At 42.2% G+C, this 15,574-nt stretch overlaps 1 protein-coding gene across 3 annotated transcripts in view; it reads left to right on the top strand.

Moving 5' to 3' along the window:
• The window catches only part of DOCK8 (dedicator of cytokinesis 8), a 251,996-nt gene that overhangs the window by 207,780 nt on the left and 28,642 nt on the right, over window positions 1-15,574 (top strand). For all 3 annotated transcript variants that reach the window (XM_066257142.1, XM_066257143.1, XM_066257144.1), the window contains 7 exons: window positions 451-538; window positions 5,564-5,660; window positions 7,850-7,984; window positions 8,854-9,006; window positions 10,378-10,536; window positions 11,116-11,216; window positions 11,982-12,174. In XM_066257142.1, the coding sequence (XP_066113239.1) occupies window positions 451-538; window positions 5,564-5,660; window positions 7,850-7,984; window positions 8,854-9,006; window positions 10,378-10,536; window positions 11,116-11,216; window positions 11,982-12,174 (926 nt within the window). The remainder of the gene's footprint in view (window positions 1-450; window positions 539-5,563; window positions 5,661-7,849; window positions 7,985-8,853; window positions 9,007-10,377; window positions 10,537-11,115; window positions 11,217-11,981; window positions 12,175-15,574) is intronic.

Genomic DNA, 15,574 nt, shown 5'->3' on the forward strand with positions numbered 1-15,574 from the left:
GAGTGACGTGCCCTGGCAACCCTCAGTCTTATTTACTGAGCTCAGAGTAGAGCAGAGTGACAGGGCACCCAACGCAATGGGACTCAAAAGTCGAGAACTTAAAGGAGCTCAGCTTTTTCAGGGGTGGTTGGGCACCTTCATTTGACACTCACCCTGTGCTTTCAACAACTCAGCGAGAAACACCAGAGTTCTGCTGGAACCTTGTGTTCATGAGAAACATGCTCACCGTCACTCCAGAAAGGCAGGGGCTCTTCTGAAGCTCTAGTTTATCCATCAGAGAGTAAGCAAGCCCAGACACGGACATGGGCTTTGTCTCCTACCAGCTTCCAGTGTGGATTTTAATGAGAGAAGTGGTACTGAGGCTTCTTCGTTGACCCTGTTCCAGAACTTCTGGTATCTTGGAGGGTTTCATGCTAATCAAATTCCTATCATGCATTTCTTAACTCCTAGGGAATGACCGATTTTCATGCCTAAGTGATAATTTGAGATGGAAGAAGGAGCAGACACATTGGCGGCAAGCTAATGAGAAGCTAGATAAGTGAGTCACTCAGCAACTTTGTGCTACTTTTACCTAAAGTTCCAAACTGTCTTTCCCAGGCTACTTCTATTACTACATCCTTCCAAGGGTAAGAAAATAAATCATAATGATCTGTGTGAATTGAGTTCATCCAGGGACTCCGTATAATCAAAGGTATAAGGAGTTATGATTTCCAGCTCTTAAACATTAATCACATTGATAAACATTTAAAGAAAACAAATATATAGCAATCTCAGATAACTTAACAAAAGCTGAAGATGAGGACAGCACAGGATACCCAAGACCACATAATTTCAATTTATATTAATTTATATTTTCTCTCCAGAAATGTGCACAAAAATGTCTATGCAGGGATATTTATATTAGCATTACATAAAATTATTTTAAAAATTGGAAACATTCTAAAAGCTCAAGAATAGGGGGAAAGACCCTGGCCGAATTGTTCAGTAGATAGAGTGTCGTTCTGGTGCACCAATGTCACAGGTTTGATCCTTGGTCAGGGCACATACGAGAAGCAACCAATGAGTGCACAATTAAATGGAACAGCTGGAGTGGCGAGTTGATACTTCCCTCTCTCTCTCTCTCTCTCCTCTCTCTCAAATCAATAAAAAAAATTCTAAAGAATTGGGGAAAATGTAAGAAAATATTAGATTGACATTAAACTATATTGAAATCATTTTAATGACATGGGAAATGCGTATGATATATTAATAGTTAAGTAAAGAAAAGCAGGATTGACACTTAATTTTAGAGTAAAATATACATATTAAATCTAACTATATACATGTAGTCAATACATTTTAAAAACACTCAAAGGAGCCTGACAAGGTGGTGGGTGGCACAGTGGATAGAGCGTTGACCTAGGACACTGAAGACCCAGGTTTAAAACCCCGAGGTTTCTAGCTTGAGCATGGGCTCATTCATCTTGAGCAAAGGCTCACCAGCTTGAGTGAGGGGTTGCTGGCTTGAAACTAGGATCAGAGACATGGTCCCATGGTCGTTGGCTTGAGAAATGGGCCACTGGCTGCCTGGAGTTCCCCCAGTCAAGGTACATATGAGAAGCAATCAATGAACAACAAAAGTGCTACAACTACGAGTTGATGCTTCTCATCTCTCTCCCTTCCTATCTCTCTTTCTCTCAAAAAAGAAAAATACTGGATGGAAGGAAATTTACCAAAATACTAAAAGTGGTTTTCTTTTTGAAGTAATTAATGTTTTCTTCTTTATGCTTTGCTATATTTCCTACAGTTGATGCATTATGATGTATATTATCATAAAAAATTATGAAGAAATGAAAGAAGAAAGATTTTTCTTGGATTGCAGTATATGATGTATACATGCAGTAATCTGAATATATGAGGGCATAAAACTAAGTATGTTAAATATATAGCGCATATCTGCTATTCCTATTAGTAGCAGGTAACCTACTAAATCCCAGAGTTCACTGAGCAAAACGTTGCACAGCTGAAAGTACCCCTCACCACATACTTGATAAGGCACAGGATGGGTATCCCCAAGGTGTGTAAAGCATCCATCACAAGGGAGTGGAGGGTGGGGCAGACTTGATTAGCAATGTTATTTTATAAATAAATATAGGTTACTATCTTTGTTGTTGCCATAAGAATGCATCATTCTGGTCCACTTATAGGACTTTGGGGGACCTAATTTATTTTAAAACATTAAAAAGATAAACACATTTTTATTAATAGATGATAGTTGGAAAGCCCAGTTATTGATCTTACTAATAACATCCATTTGCTTTAGGTAGCTCTATTTCCCTTAAAGTGATTTATAAGATATTTGGTTCTGAGAGTCCTCAAGTTCTAGTTTAGGCAATGAAAAATAACAAAACAAAACAATAAAGTTTTTTAAAATATGCATGCAGCAGGTGATACAGAACAGCATAGGTGGGTAGGGTATCTGCTCCACGGATTAAAAGAAGAGCCTGTCAGGAGTGTTTGCTTGGGCTGTGTAACCTGGTGTTTTGGGAAACCTCTCCCTTTTATCTTGCAGAAACGACAACATACTGAGCCTTTCATGCAAGGCCTTCCAGTTCTCTCTAGATCAGTTCTCAGTCCTGAGCTACCTGGTGGGCTACTCACTGTCAGAGCTAACAGAGGGGTGTCTTTTTCTCTTTTCTTTTTCTTACTCTCTCTCTCTCTTTTTAAATGATAGTAAAATTGAGTTGCTCAATTTAGAAAATTATTTTGGAAAACTTCTTGTTCCATTTGCACCATTTTCTTTCATACCACTTTTCAGTTATTTGGGCTCTGTTCCTTTTAGAACAGTAATTTTCAACCTAAGCTGTATGTCAGGACCACCAGGAGCTTTTAAAGCTTCCAGTGCCCATGAGAACCCACGGCCAGTTAATTTGGATTCTCCAGTGGTGGGACCCAGAAGTCAGTATTTGGTAAAACTCCCCAGGGGATTCTGTTGTGCAGTCAAATTCGAGAACCACTATTTTAAAGAAATAGTTAATAGGCTTTTTTAAAACCAAATAGTGTTGGTGATGGTTGCACAACAATATGAATGTACTTAATACCACCAATCTGTGCACTTAAAAATGGTTAAGATGGCAAATTTTGTTATGTATATTTTACCACAATAAAAAATATTTGATAAAATAACAAATTAGCACACTCTAGACCTGCCCTGTCCAATATAGTAGACACAGTAGTAGTGAATGGGGAAAGTACACACCAAATTTTGAAGACTTGGTACAAATAAAAGAATGTCAAATATCTCAATAGTGAAATTTATTTGGATTTTGAAAACAGTACAAACAAAAGGATGTAAACTGTCTCATCAGTAATTTTTATAATGATTACACATTAGCAATATTTTTTTATATTTTTAGTTAAATAAAATATATTTATATTACCATTAATTTCACCTATTTCATTTTGCTTTTTCAGTGTGGCTACTGCAAATTAGAAAATGACATATTTGCTTCCCATTATGTTTCCATTGGATAGCGTTGCTCTAAATCTAAAGCTATCAGTAAATTAATTTAAAAAGTACCTTTTATATTTGACTTATTTTACATAAATATTATCACTTAGAGAATGAAAAAAAATGTAGAGCAGCTTGAAACCAAAGAGCCTACTTTCCTAAGCGTGAAAACATGTAAAACAAAGGGAACTGTTTCCTCAGAGGTCTCGGAAGTCTCTGTGCACTTGAGCGAGGACACTGCCCCCGCTGCTGGGCGAGGGGACTCAGGAGTGAGCGAGGGCACCGCCTGAGGGGGCTCAGGAGTGAGCGAGGGCACCGCCTCCGCTGCTGGGCGAGGGGGACTCAGGAGTGAGCGAGGACACCGCCTCCGCTGCTGGGCGAGGGGACTCAGGAGTGAGCGAGGGCACCGCCTGAGGGGACTCAGGAGTGAGCTAGGGCACCGCCCCCGCTGCTGGGTGAGGAGGACTCAGGAGTGAGTGAGCGAGGGCACTGCCCCCGCTGCTGGGCGAGGGGGTTCAGGAGTGAGCGAGGGCACCGCCCTCGCTGCTGGGCGAGGGGACTCAGGAGTGAGTGAGCGAGGGCACCGCCCCCGCTGCTGGGCGAGGGGGCTCGGGAGTGAGCCAAGGCACCGCCCCCGCTGCTGGGCGAGGAGGCTCGGGAGTGAGCCAGGGCACTGCCCCCGCTGCTGGGCGAGGGGACTCAGGAGTGAGTGAGCGAGGGCACTGCCCTCGCTGCTGGGCGAGGGGACTCAGGAGTGAGCGAGGGCACCGCCCCCGCTGCTGGGCGAGGGGGCTCGGGAGTGAGCGAGGGCACCGCCCCTGCTGCTGGGCGAGGGGGCTCGGGAGTGAGCCAGGGCACCGCCCCCGCTGCTGGGCGAGGAGGCTCGGGAGTGAGCCAGGGCACCGCCCCCGCTGCTGGGCGAGGGGGCTCGGCAGTGAGCAAGGGCACTGCCCCCACTGCTGGGTGAGGGGACTCAGGAGTGAGCGAGGGCACTGCCCCCGCTGCTGGGCGAGGGGACTCATGGGTGAGGGGACTCAGGAGTGAGCGAGGGTACTGCACTAGCTGCTGGGCAAGGGGGCTCAGGAGTGAGCGAGGGCACCGCCCCCGCTGCTGGGCGAGGGGGCTCAGGAGTGAGCGAGGGCACCGCCCCCACTGCTGGGTGAGGGGACTCAGGAGCCGCTGGCAATCCGGGCCCAAGACTTTTGAGCTCACATCATGACACCCCAGGCTCTGTGCTAACATTTTGGCCACTGGAACATCTTGGGGAAGTCAATTCTTTATACTTCCCTGTCCTAGCAACTGAACTTAGATAATAAAGAGGATCCCTTTCTGGCTTCACTCAGATGTGTGGGAGTGGATGAACTAGTGCATACAACACTCTGAATCCTAAAAATGAAACCTACTAGAGAAGGAGAGAGCCACGCAATTTCCCAGTCCTTTGAGTAATAACCAGTAATGAATGTCCAGTAGGATGTTAGGTGGCCCACCCCACAGAAATGCAAACATGTTATCCATTGGAAAAGGACAAAAGGTGCACACTTGACTATGCAACTCCAAGGCAGTCTCTGGCAAGTCAAGAAACTGACTCTTCCCTGACCTGGTTCGGAAGCATCACCATTTCCTAACCCACAGCATTGTTTGCCACATTCACATCGCACTCAGTCTCCCTCCAGTTTGTAGCAGGGGCTGCCCTTGGTCAGATCTAGAGATGGTTCCTATGCATGAAATGCAGAAATGGCCCTGAGGTTTTATGCAGCAGTCTGATTGGCTTGCCTAATTGCTACTAGCAACCATTTGCCTTTCTACCCATCTTGTCATTCTGTAATTGCCATCATGACTTATAATAGTGGGGATGAGGATGGCCTGGAGACCCTACCTACAAAATCTCTTTAACTAGACACTAATTACAAAAAGCACCCTGCACTCCTTAGTTACCCTTAGCCAGCTGCTTTGTATTCACTCCAAGATTGACTGTTGGGAAGATTCCTTTATGCCTTTTTGCATAGATGGCTATCATTGAGATATGGCCAGATTTGATATGTGCTTTAATTTGACCTCTTTTTTATTTCTTAGAACAAAGGCAGAGTTAGATCAAGAAGCCTTGATCAGTGGCAATCTAGCTACAGAAGCAAATTTAATCATCCTGGACATGCAGGAAAACATTATCCAGGTAGGACAATAAACAACTGATCTATTCAGCATGAATGTGTTTTTTTCTGAAATTTAATAAAGAATTCTTTATAGAAACCTGTAAAAGGAATAAACATGATCCTTAAATGTCTTTTTAAACAAAATGAAGTTAGGCAGTTTATAGTAGTGTCCAACTTACAAATTCCAGAGATAATGAACATTCTTTAGGCTTCTTTGACTTGCTGTTCACTTGGAATGAATTAGATGCTTTAAAGCTGACCCTTGTAGTTAAATCTGCCTGAGTATATCAAGTTTGTAATGTGAATGGTGAACTTATCATTTAGTATCTAGAATAAAGATGGTAGCTAGAGGTTTGTTTTGGTAGGTCAACTTCAGTTGAATTATGATTGACATCTGGTAGAAGAGCTAAGATTATAACTGAATTAGATTTTAAAAAGAATGTGTCTGTTTGGACACAAATTCGTGAAGGGAAATCATTTGTGCCATGAATTTGTCATCTCTGCTGTAGAACATTATACGATGATGCCTGACCAGGCAGTGGTGCTGTGGATAGAGCATTGGTCTGAGATGCTGAGAGCCCAGGTTCAAAACCCCAAGGTTGGGCCCTGACCGGTTGGCTCAGTGGTAGAACATCGGCCCAGTGTATGGATGTTCTGGGTTCAATTCCCAGTCAGGACACACACAAGAAGCTACCATCTGCTTCTTCACCCCTCCCTCTCTCTCTTCTCTTCTCTCTCTCTCTCTCTCTCTCTCTCTCTCTCTCTCTCCCCTTCCCACAACTATAGCTTGGTTGAAGCAAGTTGGTCCCAGGCACTACAGATGGCTCCATGGCCTCATTTCAGGTGTTAAATAGCTCAGTTGCCAAGCAACAGAGCAACAGCCCCAGATGGGCACAGCATCGCTCAGTAGAGGGCTGGCCAGGTGGATCCCAGTCAGGGCATGCAGGAGTGTGTCTCTCTGCCTCCCTGCTTCTCACTTAATAAAATAATAAAATAAAATAATAAAATTAAATTAAAAGAAACCCCAAGGTTGCCAACTTGAGCATGGGCTCATCCAACTTGAGGACAGGGTCACCAGTTTGAGCATGGAATCATAGACTTGACCGCATGGTCACTGGCTTGAGCCTAAAGGTTGCTATCTTGAAGCTCAAGGTCACTGGCTTGAGCAAGGGGTCACTCACTCTGCTGGAAGGCACATATGAGAAAGCAATCAATGAACAACTAAGGTGCCATAACAAAGAATTGATGCTTCTCGTCTCTCTCCCTTCCTGTCTGTCTGTCTCTGTCTTTCTTTCTGTCTGTCTCTCATGCATGCTAAAAGTAAATTATATGATCACTATAAGCAGTGATCACACCAATTTCATCTTCTAAATGGATGTTTCCCAAAATTCACAAGACATCTAAATGATAACAGGTTTTTCATTAACCTGAGAAATGAGTCCTTACATGTTTCCAATGAGAAATCATAGGAGTAGATCCAGTCTTGCTTTTTGGACTAGGAGAAGAAAAATTGTTGAAACACACTGGCACTTTAGATACCTATCTTTTAAGTTGTCTAAAATAGGTAAAAGTTGTACAAAAATTAAGGCCAAAATTATATGGTATCTTTGGATTGCAACATATCTTTGATAACTTAAATGCTTACCATCACGTTGATTCTGTCTTTGTATAACACAATGTTGAGTGCCATATACTTAATGCCAGTCCTCAAAAGATACTTTCAGTTTTCAAAGAAAGCTGAAACCTGTCATTATCTTTGATGATATTAATCTTACTGAAGCTGATAAACAAGCTTCTATTTAGAACCATCACTGCCACCAAGCAGCCTCTATTGTACTGGGAAGCCCACAGCTGTGTTCTGAAGCTCAAAGGAAAACTGTGCTTTGTATACAAAGAAAGAACATTCCATAAGCTATTGCCTGGGATGGAGGGAGGCTGCCTTATCACTCCGTCTAACAGCCCAGAATTAAGCATAAATCTCAAGTCAGCTGGGAGTTTGGGAATAAAGTCATTTGGAAATAGGTCTTCAGCTCTCATGGTAATGGATGGTATGTGTGGTGCTTTACTAAACCCTTAAGATTTTAGATTCAAGAGAAATGCAACTTCAGCATCCCTGTGCCAGTCATCAGAAGCATCTACTGCTGTCTTCACCCCTCGGTTCACTGGCACAGGGCAAGGATGCAGTGATGCTGTTCTTCCGTCCCCGCAGGCAAGCTCAGCTCTGGACTGTAAGGACAGCCTACTGGGAGGTGTTCTACGGGTTCTGGTGAATTCCCTGAGCTGTGATCAGAGCACCACCTACCTAACTCACTGCTTTGCAACACTCCGTGCCCTCATTGCCAAGGTAAACAGGAAATGCTTGTTTTCTTATTCAATTAAGATTCTCATCTACTATAGCTTCCTACTTCACCAAAACGCACCAAGTTCTGCAGTAAGTGATGCTGAGGTAAAGTCCTAAGTCGCCCCAGGAGGAGGGCAGATGCACCATGGCAAAGAAGAACAGGGGGCTCACATTTGAAATGTGGGCTGAACTATAGGCGTTTGGAATGGCCACTCACTGGCGACATCAGAGCAAAAGTCCATTGAGCAACTTTGCCTTTCGCCCTTTTGCTTTTATATTGCATCTGAGTGAAATTGAAGTCCTGTGCGTGACATCCATCAGTAAGCTTTACAGAATGTCTTGTCATGAAATGACAGAAAGTTTAGAAATAAATTTCTTTCTTGTAACCTGAAGAATATAGATGTTCCTTTAGTAAAATGGTCTAAGGCAATTTACATTCTCCCCTCTGTTGTGAATCTTGTATGGTGCCTTCTATGTGGGATCTTTTCCATTTAGGAAGTGGAATTCTGCTCTCCTCTAACAGGATCATTTTCTCCTTATTGGTCACCAATAATTTGTAGGCGACCCAGTAAGTCAGGATAATTCCTTCCAAGTTGTGACTTTACCAGTGAATGCAAACGGACTAACAGTGCTATATTAGTTATGCAGCCCTGTCCTTCATTGTGCGGTTCATAATTAAATCCTAAGTCAGCTCCTTTGCTACAGTTCCTCTTCTGACTCATGTAGCTCAATGATCTTTTATGGAGCAATGTGTTAACTCTTCTGGGCTTCTTGGTTGTCCAAGCAGACATTTGCATATGTCAACAAACACCCAGTCCAGAAAGCTTATGAAAGTACCAAGTGATGCCTAATAGGCCTTTTTGTGTCTCTAGTTCGGCGACTTGCTCTTTGAGGAGGAGGTGGAACAGTGTGCAGACCTATGTCAGCGTGTGCTGCACCATTGCAGCAGCAGCATGGACGTCACCCGGAGCCAAGCCTGTGCCACCCTCTACCTCCTCATGAGATTCAGCTTTGGAGCCACGAGTGTAAGAGCTCAGACCAACTGGTAACCCAAAATCAACAAAGAAAGTCAGTGCAAAGCATTAGTTGAGGAAGTTTGCAGGGTTGCAATTGGCTTCTTCCCTGGTGAAGGAAACAATTGAGTATGCAGATGGATAGCAGCCTTTGAGTTTGCATCCAAAAGTGAACATCAAGACTAATGAATGCAGTGGTTTCCACATGCATGTTTCAGTTAAAAAAAAAAAGTAAATGAATATATGCAGATTAAAAGTTGTCATCTGTAGGGAAAAAATACAACAGACAGGTTAAGGTTCTTTTTTTTTTGTATTTTTCTGAAGTTGGAAATGGGGAAGCAGTCAAACAGACTCCTACATGCACCCGGCCGGGATCCACCCGGCATGCCCACCAGGGGGCGATGCTCTGCCCAATTGGGGCGTTGCTCTGTTGCAACCAGAGCCATTTTAGCGCCTGAGGCAGAGGCCACAGAATCGTCCTCAGCGCCCGGGCCAACTTTGCTCCAATGGAGCCTTGGCTGCAGGAGGGGAAGAGAAAGACAGAGAGGGAGGAGAGGGGGAGGGGTGGAGAAGCAGATGGGCGCTTCTCCTGTGTGCCCTGGCTGGGAATTGAACCCGGGACTCCTGCACACCAGGCCAACACTCTACCACTGAGCCAACTGGCCAGGGCCAAGATTCATCATTCCATAATGACTTGTGGAAGATAATTTGAAATTATCTACACTCAAGTTTTCATCGAAGCTTAGCAACATTTGGAGTTTTTTAATTGCGAAAGAGTCAACCTTTGCTTTAGCATGTTTAGATATTGGTATGTTCTTTTGGAATTTACATTTGTAGTCATGTTAGTGAGTATGCTGAAGTGATATTAGAAGATAAATTGGCCCATGGAAGAAAGGCAGAGTCCTCAGAATGTATTAGGCATTAAAAGCCTTTAGAGTATTCCTCAGAGGCCCTTAGCATAGTCTTATTTTTCCATGGGCCTAGAAGGAGAGGTAAAAGAGAAAGTCACTGTCTGCCCAGAGTCTGGAATCTCAGAAGTCCTAGCAATGGAGATCCTGGTCCCCTTCTGCCGTTTAAATAAAGTTAAAGAAGTAGAATCTTGGCACAAAAGGAGACATTCTGTCATCCAACCTTTGTGGGAACCTTCCAGCCTGCAGCGTGGAGGCTACCCAGGCCGCAATGAAAATGTAAAGGGAGCTGACATATTTACGTCAGAGCAATACTCTTTTAAATTATTTAAACAGCAATATGAATCTTGTGCCAAGAACACCTCACATTTCATAGAGAGAAAAGGAGATGATTGAAACTGCGTGAAGGAAACGTTTGGAGAGTTATTTGTGTAGCTGAGTGCCTCTTACTTGTTCGATCTTTTTCCTGATGCAGAACTTTGCAAGAGTAAAGATGCAAGTAACCATGTCTCTGGCATCTTTGGTGGGCAAAGCACCAGACTTCAATGAGGAGCACCTGAGAAAATCCTTGAGGACAATTTTGGCCTATGCAGAAGAGGACAAAGCCATGCAAACCACTCCTTTTCCCAACCAGGTAGACTGAAGAGCTCGCCTTGTCTCATGCTTGGGGTGGGGATCAGCCAATAATAAACATATATGCATATATACACACACACCACAATATAATTATATATACACTATATTACTATGTATTTATATATAAAATATATAAATATCATATCATAATATATATAATATGTTACTTTACATATTATATATCTGTTACATGGAACCTAAGCTGAGTTCCTAAGTTGTCTCCTACTTGGTATAAAAAGCCCTGATATTCCAGATTATGCTTTAGGGCTTTCAGGTTGCAGATAACTGAAACTAGTTTAAACTAATTTTTTTAAAAAGGTAATCTAGAGGGAAAACAGTATTAAGGATTCAAGGCGAATTTCTGGATCCTAAGGGATCACATCTAAGCCTCAGAAGTACCTGGACCTGCAGAGATGATGGCCACAGGGGTCTAGTCTAGACTGCCCTCCACTTGCACTGTCTACTCTCTTAGAGACGCCTGTTCCTGGCTGCCCTTGAAACTTTCAATGCAATCCTAACTCACTGTCGTGGACTACAAAGCCAAGGTTATTTGAGGGAGTTGTATACTTTTTTGCAGGTAGAAGAACTTCTCTGCAATCTGAATAGCATCTTGTATGACACAGTGAAAATGAGGGAATTTCAAGAAGATCCTGAGATGCTTATGGATCTCATGTACAGGTAAGCTTTTCTGGTACAAAGAGTGTCACTGGAGAGTCTGGGGTCTATCACTGTGGAGATCTTACTGTAATTATCACAGGCCATGTGGGCACACTGTTTTGGATGACATCCAAAAGCATATAGAGAAATTGGTAGAAATATAGCATTCAGAGTGAGTTGATTCATGTACAAGTTATCAGAAAGATCTCCCTAATTTAAAGTAAGAGACCTATTTTATAACGCTATCTTCTACCTAACATAGAGTGAGAGAAAAGAACTATCAACTGTTATATGAATTATTTCCTACATGGTTTTTTACTATTATCATCAGATACACATGTACAGTTTTACTTAAAAATCATATTGTACTCTGTAGTTGAAATTTTTGCCTTATAGACCTTCAGGAGAAACTATTTACATAGGCAAAATTGTTCTGTGGGATAAAATAAGAATCGCGGTCTTTTGTCTCCTGTTATTTTGAGAGAAAAGGAAGAAAACTGCTAGAAATCCATGAAAATAGATATTATTTTATCAGGTCTTTTTTTTTTTTTTTTTTTTTTGCTCCATAAAGCTTTAATTAAATGCTATTTCTTGGGGTCCAGAACAGCTTAGACATGGAATGAAAACACCAGCACTGATAAATGTTGCTTTTTTTTCTCTCATACTCTAAATGTATAGGCAAAACTCTTAGGGAGAAAATTCTTAGAAAAAAAGAGTGGCCATACACAGTGGAAGAGCAGTGCCCATGGACCAGTTGTCCTTGAAACTTTCTCCTTCTGTTCTCAGAATTGCCAAGAGCTACCAGACGTCACCCGATCTGCGGCTGACCTGGCTGCAGAACATGGCAGAAAAGCACACCAAGAAGAAGTGCTACACGGAGGCCGCCATGTGCCTGGTGCACGCCGCTGCCTTAGTGGCTGAGTACCTGAGCATGCTGGAGGACCACGGCTACCTGCCCGTGGGCAGCGTCAGCTTCCAGGTGGGCGGCGAGTCCAGCTCCTCCTCTAGAGCGGCGGTTCCCACCTGGGGGCAGTTCTGGGCCCCCAGTCCAGAGGGCATGTCACAATTTCTGGAGACATTTTTGGACGTTACCTTTGGGGATGGGAAGGGAGGTGCTGCTGCCATCTAATAGGTATAAGCCAAGGATGATACTAAATGTTCTACAATGCTTAGGACAGCTCCCACCACAAAGAATTCTCTGCCTTTCTACAGTGCCAAGGTTGAAAACCCTGCTTTAGTGTATTACATTTGCCTCTTCTCATTGCTATACCATCCTGGTTTGTTTTTATTTAGTTATTGATTACAATAAATGTAGAGTTCAATAGGCACTTTAGGTATTCCCAAACACTTTCAAATCCATGATTTCATTTGCCTCCCCCCACCCCTGCCATCAACCAGTGAAAGAGGCAGATAGGGAAGATATTAATGCTCCCATTTCACTGATAAAGAAACTGAGAGCAGTTTTTCTCTAAGGTTATTTAAACTCTTTCTCAAAGACTCCTAGTTGGCACAGTATACGTACTGACAACCGTGAGAATATTTTCCAGACATGGGAAAAATGATTTCCCTTCACGGTCCATTCCTTGGATTCCACTCCTCAACTCTGTAGTATCCCACCCCCAATTCCAATAATCAAAGAAGAACCAAATTGACATGGAAAAAGAAAAAGGAACTGACTTAATACTTCCTTATGTTCAGCTGACTATTAGCCATAGTTGGCAAAGGGCAATTCTCTGCCCGCCCTAAAATTGGTTCAGGCTAAGATGCTAAGCAGCCACTGGGCCTGTTTTTGCTAAATAGTTTAACACAGTATTCAGAAAAAACAAGTGTTCTGAGTACTGTTTTTCTTTAATAGACATAATCTGTAGGAGTGACCGACCCTAAAACCATGAACAATATAGTAAGTACGGTAATTGAGCCCTTTTCAAGCCAGACTCATAAAGTCATTTACAAGTGTTTGTATTATTCTTTTTTGAGTTTACATGACTTATTTTACAAAAGGTTTTGTTCTCATTATTGTTTTCACAAAAATGCAATTTTGTGGTGTTGTGTGAACCAGAAGGAGAGGGCAGTTGGAAGTAGCTTTCACAGGCTTAAAAAGTAAGTTGCCAACCCTGTTGCTGGTGGAGCCAGGAGCTTCTGGTTTCCAGAATACGTTTACCTGCCAAGCTGGGTGCAGTGTTGCCTCCTATTATTAACTCCTCTTTTCTTATGTTCTTCCGTAACAAAAACATTCTGTTTTTTCATTCCCAGCAAATAAATTTCATTCTCAATTCAGAAATATTTGTTATAAAAGCCAAAAATTAAATCCTCGCCCCCAAAAAACATAAAAATATCACATTGGTTTTGAATCACAGAAAAGTAAAGAAAGTTATAAAAATAATTTTACATATATCTGCTTTTTTCATCAAATTTATTTTGGCCATTTGTTGTTATTTAAGGTAAATATTATAAGTGCTAGTCCTTCAATTTCCAGAAAATCTTTACGTTTATCACTTATTTGTGGGTTGTATTTTCTTCTTTTCTTGTTTTATTAACTGAACTATTATTATTCTTTTATTCTTTTCTCAGTTAGTCTATTTTATTTGATGTTTATCACTTTAATAATTAGCCTTACAATTTTAAGTTCACCTAGAATTCAGTTGACATGCTTACAATGAGTCAGGCCAAGGCAAGATAGACTAGTTATTCTAGAACCAAAAGAAAACTCCACATTGTTCCTACATTGGGGTTGCATATAGCTCTATTTTCTCATATTCTTTATCCATTCATTCATTCTCTTATGTGGTATTTATTAAGCACCTATTCTGTTCTCATGAACTTTACATTCTTGCCAGGGAAAGTGATATCATATAACTAGTTCACTCCTTATTCAATTATAATTATGATAAATCCTATAATAAAGAGCTGTTTTTATTATGTGACCCAGCCTGGAAATCCAGGAAAGCTCAGAAGGAGAAGAAAGCAAAGGGGAGGGTAGAAGGCACTGTGACGTGTGAGGTCTTTGTGATACACAGAACATGGTGAGTTAGGTGTTCTAAGCTACAGAAGAGAAGTCAAATTAGGTTGACGCTTATGAACCAGTTCTTTTTTTCTCAAATAAGACAGACCAAATCCGTTTGGAAATGTATGCTTGCAAGAGAAAGAACACCTAACCCAGAGTGACCAAAGATAAAAATGGAATTTATCAGCTTGCATGAGGGAAGTGAGCCTGGAGTAGCCCGTGCCAAGCTGGACCTAAGGGCCAAAACAATGCCATCAAACCTCAATGTCAGCACCACTTCCTGTCTCTGCTTTCTGTTATGTTGGCTTCATTTTTTAAAGGCCACCCACACTCATTGAGAAATAGTTACACTTATATCTTCTGTCCAGGTTCAAGTTCAGATCTGTTATGTTGGCTTCATTGTTCACAGGCTTCCCACACTCATTGAGAAATATTTACTCTTACATCTTCCCAGGTTCAAGTCCAGGAGAATAGACAGATGCCTCATTTCCAGAAGTTGCTGAGAAAGTCTCAGTGCATCTTATTGGTTCTGATGGGGTCATGTAATCATGCCTGAACCAATTATAATGGCCAGAGAAGTGGAATGAGAACTGGAATTGGTGGGCCAGAGTTGAGGTTCACATTTGGAGTTATAGATGGTTCCTCAGGAAGCTTTACTTTATAGAAAGATGAAGGAATTCTGGCAGCATTAACAGATGTTCAGTGTTGAGTTTTTGGGGGGGGGTTTGTCTTTGTTTGTTTTTATTTGTTTTGTTTTGTTTTTTAGGTGAGAGTAAGGGAGACAGTGAGGCAGACTGGATCTACCCAGCAACCCCCACTAGGGCCGATGCTTGAGTACCAAGCTATTTTTAGTGCCTGAGGCTGTCACACTCAGACTAACTGAGCTATCCTCAGTGCCTAGAGTCAATGCTCAAACCAATTGAGCCACTGGCTGTGGGAGGGAGAGAGGGAGAGAAAGAGGAGAGGGAGAGAGAAGCAAATGGTCACTTCTCCTGTATGCCCTGACTGGGAATCAAACCCAGGATGTCTATACACCAGGCTGACGCTCTATCCACTGAGCCACTAGTCAGGGCCCAGTGTTGAGTTCTTAAATGCTTTGTGCTTTAGTTTTCAACCTTGTTCTGCTCCAATGAAATTGACTTTTTGGAAAAGAATTGTAAGCTAGTGAAAAGTAAATCTGCAAGGAAAATAACTTTGAGGCCACTGAATTCCAAGAAACTGCAATCCCTGAAATTCTGTGCCCCAGAGTATATTTACTCCACAAATGTAGATATGGATACATTCTCAGATATTGCTGTTACTTTTACCTCCTGATTCTGAAGCCAGGAAAGCCTGCCCAGAATCTTTTTCCTATGACTATACTTAACAAAGCTCC

The sequence above is a fragment of the Saccopteryx bilineata genome, chromosome 2 (assembly GCF_036850765.1).
Source record: "Saccopteryx bilineata isolate mSacBil1 chromosome 2, mSacBil1_pri_phased_curated, whole genome shotgun sequence".
Taxonomy (NCBI): Eukaryota; Metazoa; Chordata; class Mammalia; order Chiroptera; family Emballonuridae; genus Saccopteryx; species Saccopteryx bilineata.